We start from the raw sequence: 18761 nt of genomic DNA, 5'->3' as shown, positions 1-18761 counted from the left end.
ATTCATATTCTTTGGAATATACTTTTTCAGAAGAATGTTTTAATGTAGTGCGGGGGAAAAAAAAAAAGAAAAAATCACATTGTACATCTTTTCAGAAAGCTGATTTATATATACAGAAAAAATAAATCAGTGTTAATGGAGCAGAAAACTAGATGTTCCATTAGCATCCACTTTGATACACAAAGATGCATTCTCACTGCACTCACTAAAAAATAAGCTTGCTATTGTTTACCACACAATAAACATATCATGAACGCACTCCTCCCTAAAAACTCCTGTTTTCCTTGAAAAATGGAATTGTGCTTCTGATTTGCACAGTAACACCCCCTGCACCACTCCACTCCAGCGACACTGCCGCAGACACCAGGCACGCACCCGCCCGGCTCCCCGCGGCACCCGCACAGCTCGCAGCCCTGCGTCTTCAACCCACGAGGGCTTCCTGAATTAAGCTGATTTGCCAAAATAAAGTTAATTTGAGATTACATTATCTCAAGCTTTTTTTTTTTTTTTAATGTTATTAAAAACCCTCTGAATAGCTATTAGTACATTAATCAAGGAATTTAGCCAACATAACCGCATTTTGCCTTTTCAAACAGATGGCAGTCCTTCGCACAACAGGAAAACTAAGCACTCATATTTTATGCACATTTCACTTATCCCTTCTACCCTTCCCCACTTCATGGAACTAAAACCCCCCTATGAACTACGGATGGAACAGAGTATTTGCCACACATTCTCTTTTTGTCAATAAGCTTTTACTTTGAAAAGCACTTTCTCTGTAGACCTCTACATATTCACAAAAATTCAAGCTCTTAAACCCATATTCCTTAATATGTTTTTGTGGCTTGAAGTCAAAAGTGGTCTTTGATATTACGTTAAATTCATAACATGTCCATACTTTAAAGGACACTGACTCCACATTTGCTATTAGCTAATTTAATTATTGTAAAATAGCATCAAACTCCACGTCAGCAACCCTAGAGTCAGCGTGGGAAGCTTTGCAGTTTTAAATGACTAAAAGCAAGACCACGTCCACACAGCAGACTGGTTTGATTCCCTGAAGCAGCTACAACAGGAGTGTGCAGCAGACACACCCTCTCCCTTACCATCCAAGCAAAACACCTAAGGTTTCTGGGAAAAGTCTCCTATGATAAAGTTGAATTATGAGAAGATATTGCAGGAGATATATCAAGACATCCTTCAAATGCTCAGCTTTTGTCTGTACTCCAATTACTGTGGCCTCTACTATGAAATTGTATCTGCTACTAAGAAAACTATATATGTTATCATTTACTAATCTCACAGAAGTCACCTGCAGTGGATGCTGGTAACATTGCTGGTCCTTATCAACCTCAGGCAGAGCTAAACCAGCAATGTACTTATCTTAAGCACTTCTCCTCTTACGCATTATCACCCTGACATCTATAAACAAAAAGCAAACAAGACTGCAAAACTGGGAATGCATACTTTAAACTCAAGACTTAAAAAAATAAGCATTTCTGGGGCTACCACTACTACAGCTAACAGGAAATTATCAGGAAGAAATATTAGTAAGTACTACTCGAGATAAAATATCACACTGAACCAAATTAACTTCACAATATCTACAGAACACTTCTTCCAATGAAAAGTTTAATTTTTTTTTTTTTAAACAAAAGTTACAATCTTCATTCTTTCACTTCTGCTTATTCTTTAAGCTCTCCCTACTTACGGTTGAAATGGTATGAAGTGCTGTTTGTCCTCATCGTCAACTTTTCCGTTAATTATGTCAGTAACATCCATTACTGAAAACAAAAACAAAGGGTACTGAATTAAGAGAAGAGGGGTGCTGAGGGAACACCCTGGGAGCTGGGAAGCGATGGTGACTCAGAAGAGGGATGGAGCTATCAACTGTGCAATTTCAGAGTTTCCCTACAGAGTAAGCTCACGCTGCAAATAACCTTTGGCATCTCCGGCTCAACGCGAGTCCCGAAAGCTACAGTAAACTCTAAAACACAACAACAAGTCTCACTAACCTGGACCAGGGAACAGTTCCGAGTTTACACAGCCCCACGGGAGCTTCACACACACAACTTTCCACGCAAGAGTACAGAGTGGTGCAGACAGATCCAGCGCACAGAGTTACCTGCTACTCCAAAAGGTCGCCGCAGCCCAGAGGTTAGTTTTCTCGTGTTGTTGTCCCTCAGCTCCATTCTGCCCACTCGCACAATCTGACAGACAAAACTGATTTTCTCTCTTTTCAGGTCTTTGCTGCCCAGGTCCTAGAAATAGTAGTTTCTTCAGATTACTTCATAATTGAATTTTAAGTTCCATTTTAGCAGGCAGAAGGTGCGCTGCCTACAGTTTGCCTTCGCTGTGGTAGCCCCTAGCACCAGAGCAAACTGTTCTCAGAGTAGAGGAGTTATTGTAACAGTACTTAAACATCTTATCTTGACTTCTGTGTAAATTAATTGCTTAAGAGGCCAAATAATTTCTAGTAAGTTAAAACTTCAAAGAGCAACTTTGGGTTTAGCCCGGTGTTGAGAATTTTTAGTAGCCCCTTATGAGAAGTGTCTCAAGTGAGCCTTCACCAGGATCATGACCTGCAGAGGGATCTCGCCCTGTTTACACGCAGATCATCACACTCCTCAGTTATTCACAAACCATGAAACAAGTGCTTTGCAGTTCGCCAGCGGAACCAAGCCCACACACTTACGGTGAATACTGCTCGGAGGTTATGCAGCCTGTCTATATCTTTGGGGAGTCCGCAGCTTGACCACCGCACCAAGTAGTTTTCACTGAAAAAACAGTATTTTGAGGACTTTTTGTTTAAATTGCTTTAACATAAGTGTATAAAATCAGCTTCAGAATTTACAGAGGACCATTTTAAACCCAATCTACGCATCTTAAACAAATTCATATTTCCACCGTGGAGAGCTGGCATTTCCCTTTGCGTATATCATTTAGAAAAAGAAAGCAACTCCTCAGCAACAAAGTGCAAGAATTTCTTTCGGGAAGCGGGGGATGCAGAAACCGAACCCTCAGACGAGCACCAAGGCTGCTGCTCATGAGGGCACGCAGCCTTGCAGGCGTGTTCAGGTCTCACTGACGCTCTGCGCTTGGGGAACCACGGGCACAGCGTGACCCCGAACCCTGCCCAAGGCCAGGAGACTCGCCCGAGGCTGGGCTGAACACGACGACGAAGCGCCGCTGCACTGCTCCTTCCCCCATGGCCCTTTCCTACGCCTTTCACAGCAGCTGGACTTCCATAAGCCCTCTCATCCTGCTCCTATAACCGAGTAAGCACAGAGTAGGGAGTACGCTCAGGAGTACACTGACCTGATAAATTTGGATTCCAGCGGATCGTACAGTGACATCAGGACTTCAGCATCTTCTCCTATTTTACAGACTACATTTTTTAAATTTACAAATAAAGCAAATGAAGGCGTGGCAGCAAACTTGGCTTGTCTGTTGATATCGATATTCTGCTTCTGAGACTGTAATTCAAGAACAGAAGAAACTGAAGTTTAACTTCACCTAACAAACATCCAACCACTACAAAACTTCTCTAAAACCTTTCAGACAGACAGAAGAGGGGTTCTCTGAGTGTCTGCTCTTGTGATCTTTGTTTGTATTAGGATTTACGACAGACTGTGTTTTCTGGATCTGTCTTGAAGTGCCACACCATGACGAAAGAAGGAGCAAAAAAGAGATGTCTTCACTTACCAAGAAGAGAGCTAAACAAACAGAGGAAAAGATAAGCCTCAAATATACCTAACCAAAAAAAAAAGTTTGTTCTTTGCTTTCTCTGCTGTTTTTTCTGACAGATACAGAGTGCCAAGAAAGACAGGGGAGAAAACAGAGCTATTTGTACAGATTACCCATGCCTTGGACTTTAGCTCCCATAAACTTTCCCCAAGCTACTTTATGTAGGCAGAAGGGAGGAACACCCAAGGCATAAAAAGGAAACTGGCTGAGGCAGAGACAAAGAACAAACTTTGGACGCAAAAATTTAGTAGCTTAAATCACATTTAAACTAGTGGATTTTTACACCAAGTTTTTATGGGCTGCAAAGGCACATATGGCCCATTACAACTCCACAGGACGCAGTAACTCCTGAAGCTGCACTAACACACTCGTGAGAAACTCCTCAGGAACATCCCACTCCACTCACTGCTGCCGACACGGGCAGGACTCCTTACAACAGAAAGGTTCTTCCTTTCAAAAATAATGATTTGAATCGCAAAGAAGCTGACTATTCAAGTCTGAGATGTCTTTAAATTTGCCTCCTGTATTTCAACAAACAAATTTTCAGGACTGGCATACAGAAACCATACAAATATAATAAGGCCATTATTCTACTTGATTCTCAAAAATAAATCCTCATGACAACTGAACGCAAAAACCCGCTACATATGCATCCCTGTTATTAACCTACAAATGCAGTCAACTTATCAATACAGGTCTTAACCATAAATTCTACTAAGCCCTTTAAAAGATGAAAAAAAAAAAATGAAACAGCCTAAGATATATCAGGCTTCAACATTTTGCAAGAACTTGTAACTCTTCATAAATGTATCAAATTCTTCATTACCAATGCTAAAAATAACAGTCAGCTAGTTAGTCTACAGTCTCACGTTTCAAAGGCAGAAGCCACAGTGCACAGCATATCTTACTTTTTCCTCCTGTAGCCTCTCTTCAACTTGCTTAGAAGCTATTTCATGTGCTCTGAAAAGGCTAATCGTGCTGGTCTGCTCTGGGTCCAAAATATTGCCGTCTTCATCTCTAACGACCAAATCTAAATCAAGAATTCTAAACAAACAAAACAATGTACTTGTGAGTTAACAGTGCTCAAACAAATGGTTAGAAAACACCTGCCAAGTGTTTAGTATTGAAGTCATGTGCACCTGACATATGTTAGGAAAAATAAATTATTTGATACATGATGAAACAATTAAACCCACCCCAGAGGCAACCATCCCTGGCTGGAAGTCACTGTTTCCGACAACACAGAAAGAACCGAGGTAAACGGAACAGCAGAACAGCTGGTGAAGTCATTTCTTAAACAACCAAATTTGCAAGAGACCCTGTCTCCTCCTCCAGTTCATCCGACCGTTTGAACGGCCACTACAGCCACACCACGTGCCAACCGGGCAGCGCATTCCGTCCCACTCCACACTCTCCCCCAAAGCAGGCATTTACATGTTTTAGCAAAAACCTACAAGACACAAGGAGGCAGAAGTTGTTTCCCTTTATTTAAAGCAGAAGCCAGACCTCTGTCAGCAGGGTGTTAACGTCCATGCTGACCTTCTGCAGAGAGGAAGCTTTCTGCCATAATCAAACCCAGTCTCAGGAAAGACCTTTCACATTTTTCCCTGCTAGCACAGTGCTGGCAGCAGAACCAAGGATTAAAAAAAAAAAATTCAGGTCTAGGTTGAGCCTCATTTCTCTACCTCTCTTCCCCCTAAGACTGACCCCCTCACCTCTGCTCCAGTACGTATGGTCCCCATTTGCTTCTTCTAACTCTGTAGTCAGCTCTCATGATGGAGCTGCTGTAACTCTGGTTTTGAAATGTATTTGATCAATGAGCTTAAACCAGACTTGCAGCATCTGATAAGCCACACAGAGGTTCGTGGTTTATCTGGTAGTAAAATCCCTTTGGACATGACCTGCAATCACTTGAAAGGAAGAACAGGAGCTGCAGCAGACAACATGTCCCACCTACTCCGAGGATCGCTCCTCTCCCCTCCCCGACACGAGGGAAACCTGGAGGTTTGAAGCAAAGCCTTGAGCAGGCTCAGTACAGAAACCCCTCCAGTCACCTGCACTGCATCAACTCAAAGGTGGGTGACCATCACTCAAACAAGCTCCAGAGTGCAGGCAGCAGCTTGTTAAGAAACACCTCCTAAGGTCTGCTCTGTAACCGGACCTAAGCCGTCACCAAACTCACTCCAGCATCCCTAGACGGTCAAACTCCCAGATGAGCTTTCTAGTGACAAAGTGACAAACAGAAAAGCACCCAAAATCGTCTCGCTCCCCCAACTGCTGTTCCCTGGACAGCAGCCACGGCAAGAGATACCCCCACTGGCCCCTCATATCATACCCACCAGCCCTGGGTGAACAACAGCAGGGTCCTTCCATGGCAGACACCCGCCTGGACCAGAGGAAAAGCCAACCCAGAAATTCAGAGGAGGACTCATCACCCAGCCTGCTACACACTAACAGGGCAAGAATGTTTGCACAGACTGTCAAATACAGAGAAGCAAACTCTCCTTTGATTTAATGCCTTTGGTTTACCCTCTGACTGGCAAATGATGCTTGGAAAAAAAACTGAAATGTTTTCCTAAGCGTCCCAGTTACAGATTTTTGCAACTGAACATAAAACGTGTTTTCACAACAAAATTATCTGACCCAATTTCAGGAAAACATTAAAAATACAAATTCATAGACCATTTTTACTTCCTCAGTTGTTTTGACAATGTGCAGTAAAGTCGTTTATTTATAGAAAAAAATCTTATTTACAAATCAGTATTTCACAAAACAGGAAAAGTTAGGATATGATTAGATCAGAAAACATTTATGAAACGCATAATCAACCCGTTCTGCCTGGATACCGACATCAGCATTCGTGCTTATTTTAGACAAAAGTGGATGTATTACTACAGTAGAAGCATATGGAACCTTTCACTTGTGAGTATTTACTCACAAGTTCAAATTCACTTCCCTCCTGCACTCCACAGAGAACGTTCTGATCACTTAATTAGTCCATCAGAACATTATGAATATAAAGCACAGCACAAGATGTTCCATTGTATTTGAACGCTGAGCATCTGGAGCTTATTCAGAGTAACTTTAACCAACTCCTCAGCCAGATGGTAAAATACAGTAGCCAAACAAATAATACCAACAACATCTGGTTAATCGTCTACTGAGGTACAACAGTCCAGATCTTGGATTATAAATTCTAATTACTGACTGAATGCAGTGACTGGTGATTTTTTATTTTTTTTTTTAAATCACAGCTTTTGCTGATATAAGTGCACGAACAGAAATACCGCAAATTTGGCAGTTCTTAAGGAATAAAACAAAGATAGCTGAAATCTGACGAGTTATTTACATTGTAAGGGATTTAAAGGCTGGGTTGCTGAAAACTTTTTCAGTCCCCAGGTGCGCAGTCCTACGACGCTGTGTCTCTGTTCAAAACACTGCTTCAAGTAATTTCCTGACTGAAAAGTAAGACACGATTCTGATCAAAATGGAAAGTCAGACCTGTATAGACAAATTGTAACCTAAAACTTGGATTTAAAAATAATTTTGCTTTAATCCAGGCCAGTGTTTGGCGAGTTAATACACCTGAATTACTAACATATCTGATGTATGCAACCTACAATGCTGTCTGTCTTTTTTTTTTTTTAAAAATATTTCCTTCACAATTTCCATTTCATTCTGTTAAATAGATACTTTATTTTGTTAAATCTGTCCGTTAATCTTCTGGTACTAGCTAGATACTATAGAAGTAGAGGAACAACAAGCTAAACCACGCTTTTGAGCCAAATCCTTCAACATCACATTACAGCTCAGTGACTTCAGGGCACACACAGCTGGTGGTGCTGAGAAGGCAGCAACTGTTCAGGCTGCAGAAGCAAGTGGAGTTCAAATTGTATTTTGAATGGAGGCAACACTTGCATTTTTCAATTGACCTAAAAAATTACAACTTCATACCAGTATCAAATTGGTATCATTGAGTGTTATATATGGATTCCACTTTACATATTATAATTTGCACTATACTTTAAAGATGCTATACCAACTTCATTCCTAATCTAGCTATAACAGGACTGTTAATATACTACTATTACATCTCCATAAATAGAGGAATGAAAGAATCTTGCAAGAAGTCACCAAAAGCTAATGTGTATTACACAAGCTGATTTGGTTTTCAGCATCAACACTTGGAAAATATTGTTCACAAACCTGTTGCCATAATCAATTTTGGCAGTCACTTTCTTTTTCAGTTCTTTGAGCTCATCTTGGGGCAGGGTTCCAGAGAGTATTTGAGATCTCCACTCGATAAGATCATATATCATGTGCCGCACACTGCGGAACATTTCTCTGTTATCTTGCTGTTTGGAGGGAAAAGATGGGTAGAAGTTAGTTCTGTAGTCTACTGAGCATCTTTTGAATACATATAAAAAATTACAATTATAAAATATGAATTCAAATGGGTAAGAGTCTACAATTAGCTCTAAAACAGGAGTCTAACCTGCTAGAGCACACAACACTCTCATAGAGTCCTACGCTCTGCTTTAGGTATCTAAGTAAGTGCAAATGCTTGTGTTTATGTTGCCATACTGTATCCAGAACAGGCATTCAAGGGAGAGATAATCTTTTCTTGATCACACAGTAATTGTAGTCAATGACCGTGTGTACTGAGTAGAGCAGGACTAAAAATGGTGCATTTTAACAGCAAGCAGCTCAAGTTCTGCAGTACTCCATCTGCAACACATTACAGCATCCTTTTCCCCCCCAGAGTTAAACCTTCAGAATGACACTTTAAAATTCCTCAGTGCGCAAAGCCAAGCGCATCAGTATCTTACGAGTCCACAGGTAACATCTTAGGGAAAGTGAAAAACCAGGAAAGCACTAAGCCTTATAGGCAGCTAAATACCTTAATTGTTTACAAAGGCTTGAACTATGGATATTAAACCATGCTCAGCAGCACACGCAGACTTCAGTGGGCAACATTCAGCTCAGCTAGGACACAGGAAGATGAAGTTCCAGACCTACAATGGAAGCAACCTCTTTGCCACAGCATTTTCTACACGCGTGCCCTTACGCACACGCATTCCAAGACAACAGCTCAAATCTTTAACCACAAAACAGAATCTGACATGTTGGTTCAGACTGTAGACAGTGCACATGCACAACAATTTTAGTGCAAACAAAAAATACTATGCAAAATGATGGCCTTTCTACTTTTATTGTGAAAGATAATGTCGAGACAAAGATGACATGGAGGCTCTGAATGCTTTGATCTTACCCCATAGCAGGCTCTCTTACTGTCTTCATAACCCTCAAAATCTAAGCCATTAGTTCAACACACTCTCAAAAAAAACTCATCTTTCTAAACATCCTACGTCAACAAACTATTCAGGCTATGCGTAACTATCTTTCATTGAGACTACACCCAGGCCTTATTTGACTGAAAACAACTGGAATAAGCAAATAATTCAAATAAAATTCTCTGCTTTATGTAAAAGACAACGAAAAACTGCAGAAGGTGCAGGAAAATAATATAATGACTCAAAGACTCAGGGGAAAAAACATCTAACTGCGAAACTTAAAGACTTCAGTCTGTTCAGATTATAAAAAAGCTCACTTGATTACAGTGTGAGAACCTTCACAGAGAGAAAATACCCGTTATTAAAAGCTCTTTAATGTAGCAAAGAAAGACACAACAGGCACATATGGCTGGAAGCTAAATACAGACAAATCCAAATGGGAAAGAGGTTCATGATTCTCGAAGCTGCAGGCAATCATAAACTAGTGAGATGAACACACCACGTCCTCTGCTATCTGGAAATCAAAACTGAATACCTATTCAATCTACTAACACAAATTATGGACTGAATAAGGGAATATATCTGGTCATTTAATTACTTCCATTATGCAAAATGTGGATAACATGGACTATCTCTCTAGTCTGCAGACTGACCAGTTTGAAACCGGCTACCTTCCATCAACTAAGAATCTCCCCCGAGAAGGTAATCCCATTGCACCGATTCTCTTCTTGCCAGCTGACCACAAGCAGTTAATTAACAGATATCCTTGAGATAAAAACTACAAACAAACTCCCTAAATGATCTGCTTACTCAGACTAAAGCTGTAACAGGGACTGGGACCCCTCCTGCCACCGAACCAAGGCCACCGACAGCACCACACCTTGCCTGCTCTCCGATCACCAAGCACTGCAGTGCTGCTCAGCTGTTCACGGGTCTTCAGGGAAGTAAACGCATGACAATGAGATGCTACACATAAATCATGCTAGAACAAGTGATTCCTACACTAGGAGAATTTCATAATTTCCTAAAAGCTACTGCACACAAGCGCGGGTAAGGAAACCTCCAACAATGTCTCTTGCTCTTCCTCCTTTCTTCTTACGCGTGTGCCACAGTCAAGCCTGGTGCAGTCCTGCAAGCGCCATTTCTCTGACATTAAGCAGTATCAGATTTCATACCCAGGATAATCCCCAAGAAAAGACATCAGTGTCAAAATGCAACCCTCACTGTCCTCAGCAGCACCAAGGCGAAAGCTGCTCTCCGTGCCCTCTCCAGAGTCTGCTCCTAGTTTGCTTCTGCCCATCTGCTTCCTCAACACATGACCTCGCTACTGTCACATCACGTTAAAGCTCCTTCTTCGTATATAATCTGTTTCTCTTCATATAACATATTACCCTTCATCTCATCTACTGCAACACTACATCACTTCCAGCATACTATGGTTTTAACCTTTATTTTCATGGGTGTGATTGAAAACCACCTTAGTCAACACAGAATCACAGAATGGTAGGGGTTGGAAGGGACCTCTGTGGGTCATCTAGTCCAACCCCCTGCCAAAACACAAACATCTTCATTTCCAGTTAGTGTCTTCATTACACAGCTTGCACTTATATGACAAAAGGTTTCAAACACACCTATGAGAAACAGATTCTGCGTTAAACCCTACTTCAAACATAACACTTTCATCCTTACATTATGTTGCTGCAGTGACCTCACACAACGAAGGCATGAGAAGCCCGAGCTAGGTGACCTCCCATCCTACAGCGCGCTGCTGCTTCCCATCCACTCTGAACTCTTCAGTGTATGTTTGAACACTATTTACACCTTACTTACGAGTACTTCCATCTGTGTAGTTTCCTGGCTATTGCATCTTTCTATCATGACATGAGACACTATGATTGCAAATCCTTTTTGATATAAATTTCTAAGAATATATTCTTACATGCTTGGAACTTGAGCATATGAAAATAACGAGGCATGTGACTTAAGGTCAGGATAAACTGGGAACAATCAACTTCAAGGACAAGAACACTGAGCAACAAAAGGCGTACGCTGATGATTTTTCAAAGGTTTAACTTCCACCCACAAATTCAACATCAAATGTTCTATTTTTTTCATCATATAGTTCAAAAACTTTAAGAACCGCCCTCAAAATAATTTTCTTCATTTAACATAACTGTCTACAGATTTGGAAAAACCTAATATATATCCGAGATACATATATACACTGAGATTTGTGCCTTAACACAGAAGATGCGAAACAGCTTTTCAGCATTAAAAGTAGCCTTTAGAAACAGCAAGCAGAATTCCATCAATAGTTCCTTCATCCTCCTCACGCCACCTTTGGCAGCATCACTCTTTCCACAAACCACACGCTGTTGCCCGTGTGTTCTGCAGTGGATACTTACAACGTACAACTGCCGCCAGATTATAGACCACTCCCGCAGCGTCGTGGTCACCTCCTGAATCAGGGGCAGCTCACTGGGTATAACTGTTTCATGTTGTCTTCAGAGGGAGAGGAACAAAAGGTTGCGTTAAGTAGTAGTTTGGGGTAGGATGGCAGAATCATTCCTGCGAAGGAACTGTTCATTTCCACAGACAATTCAGTGACGACAGGGTTGAAAATAACATCCCTTTTTATAACTTTATAAGAATGCATTATCAGACACAGGAGAAGCGGCGTACACCAGCACAGCCACGCGACGCGAAGCGTACTTCGGTGGGCTGACACTATGCTACTGAGCTCACGCTTTTCCCCCCCTTCTTATTTCTCTTCTCACCAGATAACATGATCGATACAAACCTCACCGTACCATTTGCTATTCAGATATCGATTCCACAAGAAGCCACCAAGATGAAAACCAAATATGCACAACCTGCAATGCCACGATACTAGTGTGTAATTGTTTTTCAAAACATTGGTCTTCCAAAGAAAAATTAAGCATGCAAGTTGCTACCATTAAGTTTCTGTATGACTAAAATTATGTGGCATGAAAGTAAGACACAACAGCTAGATCTTTTAATATTTCAGAAGTAGGGTACTTAAAGGCAGTTCTGTAATCAGCAAGAAAGATGTCATTATGCAGCAATCTCATGATTAGCAGTTTCATCATTTACATATTTAACAGCGTATAAAAATAAATCAGGCATGAAGGAATGAAATATTTTAATCCTGTTTCACTCCATTTCATACCTGGCTAATTATTTATTAATTTTACTCCACTTTTTCATTCCAGAATTTGCTTGGGGGTTCTTTCCTGTTTTTTAACTAAACTTCTGATCAATGTTAGGAAATTTTACATGCATGTCCAGCAAAGCTGATTTGGTATATGAAGATATGAACTTTATCAGCTGTTAAACAACAAAAACCAGCCCAAACTATTCAGCATCCCACACATCAGGGAAGGGAGCAGGGGAACCACAAAATGAACAATTCGACCAGGCTTCTCAGTAAGGCAGAAAACGATGCTGGACAACGGCTTGCAGTGAGGAGACCAGTCTACAAGATTTACTGAAGAGGGAACTAAGAAATCACTGAAATTTCACCTGCATAAAAGAAAGGTATTTCATATCAAAGGCTGCTTTGAATATACCAGGTAGAAGCCGCAAGACTCAAGGGCTGGAAGACAAAAGAAGCTGGGACAACTGAATTGGAATTAAAGCAGAGGGGCAGGGAGTGGAGGAAGTTAATCCAGGTAATCACTACTCTAGAGAGTAATAGACATTATAAAGAAAAATGCTAGATTATTAATTTTTCTGAAACATTTACACTAATACAGAGAAGGTTATGCTTTGGCTCAACTATATGGCAATGCAGCTAAGGACAGTACTAGCCAGAAGCACTGCTCACAACAGCACCTCCGAACATGAGGTAACCAATTTAAAATATTTTTTTAAAATTTCTTTTCTTCACGCACGTTTTCATCATCAGCTCCTTAACCAACATGTGTAAGTTATCTGATAACATATCAAAATCATGTACATACAAACAGGAAATGGATTTTTGTTATTTTGAAATCAAACTTACCCTTTGCCTTCAACTGTTGCTTCCTTCAGATGTATATACGAGGCAGGAAATATGCCCTTTGAAAAGAAGGGAGAGGAAAAAAGAAATGTTTTAAATAACCAGTTGCACATAACATATTGTATCTATTACCTAAAAATACGCCAAGACACATCACAGGGTCTGCAGAGCCATTCATGTCCTCTCAAGCACCAGAACAGTTGTGTTTTGGTTTGTTTTTTAGGTACATTTAAATTCTGTATGGCATGTCCTTTCGAGAAGGTGTTATTGTAACCTCAGGCAACACAGATTCAGTGTTTTTAAACTTCTCTTCACAATACTGAAGAAAACTGCAGTGATACCCTATCGTAAGTGGCCCTGTGAAGTGTTTCCTCCCCCAGCTCAAGGTACAGCTTGGCACGGTTCTCCAGGTCCCTGGATGATTATACACAGATAGAAATTACGACAGACTTCCTTTTGAAAGTGTGAAAGATAGATTATTTTAAACAAAATACTCAAAAAATGGCATTTTGCCCATAACGCAGGTCTGCTGCCTGCTTTTCCTCACGTCTAATCAAGCTTTCTTAACCTGCTATCACAGAACCACAGAATGGTCGGGGTTGGCAGGGCCCTCTGTGGGTCACCCAGCCCAACCCCCTGCCCAGAGCAGGCTGCATAGGACCTTGTCCAGGCGGGTCTGGAATATCTCCAGAGGAGGAGACTCCACAACCTCCTTGGGCAGCCTGGGCCAGGGCTCCATCACCCTCAGAGGGAAGAAGTTCTTCCTCCTGTTCAGCTGGAACTTCCTCTGCTTCAGTTTGTGCCCATTTCCCCTTGTCCTGTCGCTGAGCACCACTGAAAAGGGTCTGGCCCCGTCCTCCTGACACCCACCCTGCAGATATTTATAGGCATTTATGAGGTTCCCTCTCAGCCTTCTCCAGGCTAAAGAAGCCCAGCTCAGATGTTGCTTCTGTTCCCTAAGTGTTTTCTCCAGTGCTTCCAGTTAAAGCAACCACTGTGTGAGAACGGGCAGTACACCAGGCTGCCCTGCTGTGAAATAAAGGGGCACATCCTCCATTGCAACCCGCAGTACACAGACTATACATAACACGGGGTCTTCTGCCATCAACCTATCGTTAGTGCTACAAGCCAAAATCCTCATTAGCAGACAGTACTGCAGGCAGCCAGTACTGCTTTTCTGGAAAAAAATGTTCTAAATTAATCTCGAGATTCCAGAAACGCAGCAACTGTTTCAAAATAGTCTAAGCTCATAGTAAAACATCATTCAAGTCAAGCTGAGAAAACAAGCTCCTCCACCTCACCCTCTGAGGTAGAAGTTCAGTTTTCTTATCATCTGGCAACACAAAAAAAGAAATTCTTAGAAAGCTAAAGAAACTGGGGAGCGGGGGTGGGGGTGTCTTTTAGTCCCAGTAAAAGAAAAAAAAAACAAAAATCACTACACTTAGCAGCAGTCAGACAAATGCAGCAACACGTGGAATTAATTTAAACCAAGAAGAATGCGTAATTGCTTCTTAGGCTGTACAAGTCATGTTTGTGAAATACGGTTCCTAAGAAATTCAGTGTATTTCCAAAAAAAGAAAATATCAAAATAGAATAGGAAAAAAAAAAAACACATAGAACCGGCCTGGTTAGGAAATGGGTGGGATGAACCACACGACTCAGCTCTGTACTTTTAGACATGCAGATGCAACTCAAGAGCACTTCTGTAGGCAAACATTACATTCTAAGTGTTTTACTTTAAGTGAAAAAAAGAAGCAAAACCAGAAGTTGTTTAATCCTGCTTAATTACTGCTATAAAGTAAAACACTAGAAAAATAAAACACAATGTTACAACCAGCATTTGTGCTGTTTCCTTTCTTTTCATTTCAGAAAAGCTGCTGTAAACAGCGGCCCTCCACGCACACTAAAGCCGAACAAGTAGGCAAAATTCCGCTGCAGCAGATTACTCCCCCTCTCGCAGAGAACGACTGAAAAATCACCACGTAGATCCGCACATCGCTTCCCAAGCTGCGTTTTACGAGTCACACGTTATTTAACGGACAGCGAAGCAAAGCGTCAGCCTCTACACAGACCAACCAGGACGTAAAGTTTGGAACTTTTTACTGGGGCAAGGGCTCCGGAGCACCAGTTGCCACAGAAAACAACCTGAGGCCCATCAAGCTGCCTACAGTGACTGCACTTACGTATGCCATAAATTGCAAATATTCAACTGCAACTCGGCTTTTAGGCCTTGCTAAAAGAAGTTTCAGCTGACTTGAAAAATTCACGTTTAATGTAGGTTGAGACTACACATTGGAGGTCCGTGGACACACGGCGAGTTGCTCCTGTGCATCACCGTCACACGTGCCCGCGCCTGCCGCTGTCACAACACACCCACCGCCGTGACACACCTCTGTCCAAGAGAAAAAATGAGCATGCCGCTCTGGCAACACTTACTTTCTTGGATTTTTTTCGTAGCGTATAACCTCTGTACCAACCTAGGAGGGAAAAAGGGAAAAGGCATTAAAAAGTTCATCAGCGTCACCCAGCAGCCACCCCTTCTCAGCTCGACAGCACCTCAACGTGGGGCCCCATCACGCTTCGCCCCCGCCAACACGCGCACACGAATTTAAATGCTCTACAGAATTAACATCCTGGCTAAAACAACCCTTCTCAGAAGCTATAAAAATCAGAGTGATGATGATCAAACTGATGGAGAAGACTAAATGACAGAGATGGCATTTCGCATGATGCGTTTAATTGTCATTCATTTCATTTTAATTAGTAATTTACCAACACTAACAAAACCAACTTAAAAGCATTAACTCTACAAAGACGCACTGTTTGACTGGTTTGATTTTAAAACCTATTTAAGTTCCACAAACGCAAGCTTCCAAATGTAGATCAGCCGTGTGTCGTCTCAGCAGAAAACAAGAATAACTTCAGGATTTACGATTCGCACACGCAAATCCAAAAGCAGGGAGCCCCGCAGCCATAACTTGGCACGAGGCAGAGCATGCCCACCCCGCAGCAGCCCCGACGCCGCGCCGTCACGGTCGGACTTGATGATCTTCAGAAGTCTTTTTCCAGCCTTAAGGATTTTACAATCATCCAGCCTCGGCAGGTGGCCACGCCTGGAGAACTGGGAGGGAAAAATCACATTTCTTGTGCCCCCAGTTCACCCCTGCAAGCAAACCAGTCCAGCTTTTAGTGTTTCGCCAGCCATTCCGCTCCAGTGCGACTGGACAACCGAAGCAAAGGCAGAACCCTACAGACGACGGTCGTTCTGCCTCATGGAATACACCATGCCAGAGACAGCAGATAAGATCTTCTGTGCATATTGCCCCCAGTTCAGCACTAGCTTGCTTGCACTGGGGCTATTTCGTATTTCAGTTTCTCCCGGGGAAGCCCTGGGTGACCGGAGCTTCTGGAAGCCTGAGCCTGGGTGCACCACCACCCCCTCTTGCCCGGCGAACAGGGGCTTTATCCAGCAAAGCATCCCTCTCCCGAGATCAACACGGGGGAGGACGGGTGGGAAATCACATAGCAGACGTGGAAACCAAACTGCAGGAAGAGATCACATGCTGATAAATTCATTACCTACGCTCTGGCACTAGAAATACAAATTAAAGTCTCCATCACACAGGACTTTTCAGTCTGCTCTCCAGCAGCAAAGAGTAAGATGGTTCATCATCCTCTGCGACTGCCTGCGGATGGTTAGTGCGACCTTCTTTAACCTGGCACCTACAACTGCCACAGATCACTTCCCTCCAGGGCCTGCCATGGCCTCACATCTCACGTTTCAACTGCTTTCAGAGGAATACCAAGAGAAACTGGCTGAAACAACCACGCAGCTTCTGGCTCAGGTGCAAAGGTGGCAAAGCACTTCTGCTTGCGCTGACTCCACAGGCTGAAATCCAGAGACGTGCGGAGATTTCAATCCCATTAAAGAACTGAATTCCCTTAGTTTTTGAAGTTCTGGAGTCTAAACTGGTAAGCACCACAGCTCTGATTGAACACACTGTACAAACTACAGAACACACAGCCATGTTATCTCTGCCACCTCGCTTCTCCCATTCCATGTCCTGTGCCGTCTCACTCGGGGCATCGCACCGCACCTGCAGGTCACAGAATCATAGAATCATAGCATGGTGAGGGTCGGAAGGGACCTTAAAGCTCATCTGCTTCCAACCCCCCTGCCATGAGCAGGGACCCCTTCCACCAGACCAGGGTGCTCAGAGCTCCATCCAACCTGGCCTTGAGCACTGCCAGGGAGGGGGCAGCCACAGCTTCTCTGGGCAGCCTGGGCCAGTGTTTCACCACCCTCATGGGGAAGAATTTCTTCCTAATATCTAATCCAAATCTGCCCCTTTTTAGTTTACAGCCATTCCCCCTTGTCCTATCACTGCACACCCTTGTGAAAAGCCCCTCTCCATCCTTCCTGCAGGCCCCTTCAGGCACTGGCAGCTGCTCTAAGGTCACCCCGGAGCCTTCTCTTCTCCAGGCTGAACAGCCCCAACCCCCTCAGCCTGTCCTCGTAGGAGAGGTGCTCCAGCCCTCAGATCATCTTCGTGGCCTCCTCTGGACCTGCTCCAACACATCCAGGTCCTTCCTATGTTGGAGGCCCCAGAGCTGGACGCAGGACTCCAGGTGGGGTCTCACAAGAGCAGAGCAAAGGGGCAGAATCGCCTCCCTCGACCTGCTGGCCATGGGGCCAGCAAAAAGCCACGAAGCAAAGAAAGCTCCTCACCGCTGAACCTCTGCTCTCTGAAGCTCTGCAGCAATTAGTAAAAATTACCGATAAGAAAGAAACTAAAATCTGCCTTGGACAACAGGTCACACTCCCGCTCGTTTCAGAGGTACTAACGTGGCCAGGCAAGTCCAGCCAGGCTCTTCCCTGGCAGCCAGCACCTAAATGTTCTTCTTGCTGGGCACCAAGCCTGCAGCTATGCAGCAGGGAGCCCAAGCTTCAGAGAGCGCTAAACTCCCACCCATTCAGCTGGAGGCACCGACTACTGCCATGAACACGCACGTGGAATTTAAATACACGCAGGTATCTCTCATACCCAGACCATAAACACTATTCAGCTGCTCGGTTCTCCACCTGGAAGATGGGGGCAGCTCCTCTCCACATGCAGGCACTACAAGTGACCAAGTCTTTCACAAACGTTGAAGTAATGAAGACCACAAAACTGTGATTTTTCTTCCACGCACAGTACATAAGGTTTGCTGTCAGACACTGGACAAGGGAAAAACCAGCACAGTGCAGCCGCTGCTTCGGGCGAGCGAGACCTGGTCCTCCACACCAACAAGGCCAGGGGCAGAGGGCTGCGTGTGCTTGTTCATGGCATTAAGCAGGTATCCTAACGTACTCACCGACGCATGCCGTGAGCCTGTCTAACTTGAGCTCTTGATTTTGTAATTTCAGCAGTTTTGTAGCTCATGAAGAAGATGAATGAAAAACCCAAAGCTTGAGGGCAGAGAGGGCAAATACCTGACGCCAAACCCTTCCCTGGAGCACACAGCTCCAGATCCTTCGCACTCTATTCATGGGCAACTCCATTTCAGACAAATCACCCGCCAGAGGAAAACAGGCTGAGGCCATAAATATTTTCCTAAGTGACCTGGGCTTTTAAGTGGCTTACTGATGTGTTACAAGGTTTCCAGCCTCCCCCTTAACAAATATTATGGGATATAATGGCTGGAAATATGCATCCACA

The 18761-nt window shown here is 43.1% G+C and overlaps 1 protein-coding gene across 3 annotated transcripts in view; it reads right to left on the bottom strand.

The window, feature by feature from the left end:
• DOCK1 (dedicator of cytokinesis 1) overlaps nt 1-18761 on the bottom strand; it is a 339932-nt gene that overhangs the window by 293681 nt on the left and 27490 nt on the right. For all 3 annotated transcript variants that reach the window (XM_075423918.1, XM_075423919.1, XM_075423920.1), the window contains exons 3-11: nt 15499-15539; nt 13066-13121; nt 11447-11543; nt 7954-8102; nt 4656-4791; nt 3319-3476; nt 2696-2777; nt 2126-2261; nt 1712-1784 (exon numbers count right to left, since the gene is read on the bottom strand). In XM_075423918.1, the coding sequence (XP_075280033.1) occupies nt 1712-1784; nt 2126-2261; nt 2696-2777; nt 3319-3476; nt 4656-4791; nt 7954-8102; nt 11447-11543; nt 13066-13121; nt 15499-15539 (928 nt within the window). The remainder of the gene's footprint in view (nt 1-1711; nt 1785-2125; nt 2262-2695; nt 2778-3318; nt 3477-4655; nt 4792-7953; nt 8103-11446; nt 11544-13065; nt 13122-15498; nt 15540-18761) is intronic.

This window comes from Opisthocomus hoazin, chromosome 6 (assembly GCF_030867145.1).
Source record: "Opisthocomus hoazin isolate bOpiHoa1 chromosome 6, bOpiHoa1.hap1, whole genome shotgun sequence".
Classification (NCBI taxonomy): Eukaryota; Metazoa; Chordata; class Aves; order Opisthocomiformes; family Opisthocomidae; genus Opisthocomus; species Opisthocomus hoazin.
The sequence above is the reverse complement of the archived record's forward strand: the minus strand, read 5'-3'. Positions and strand labels throughout refer to the sequence as shown.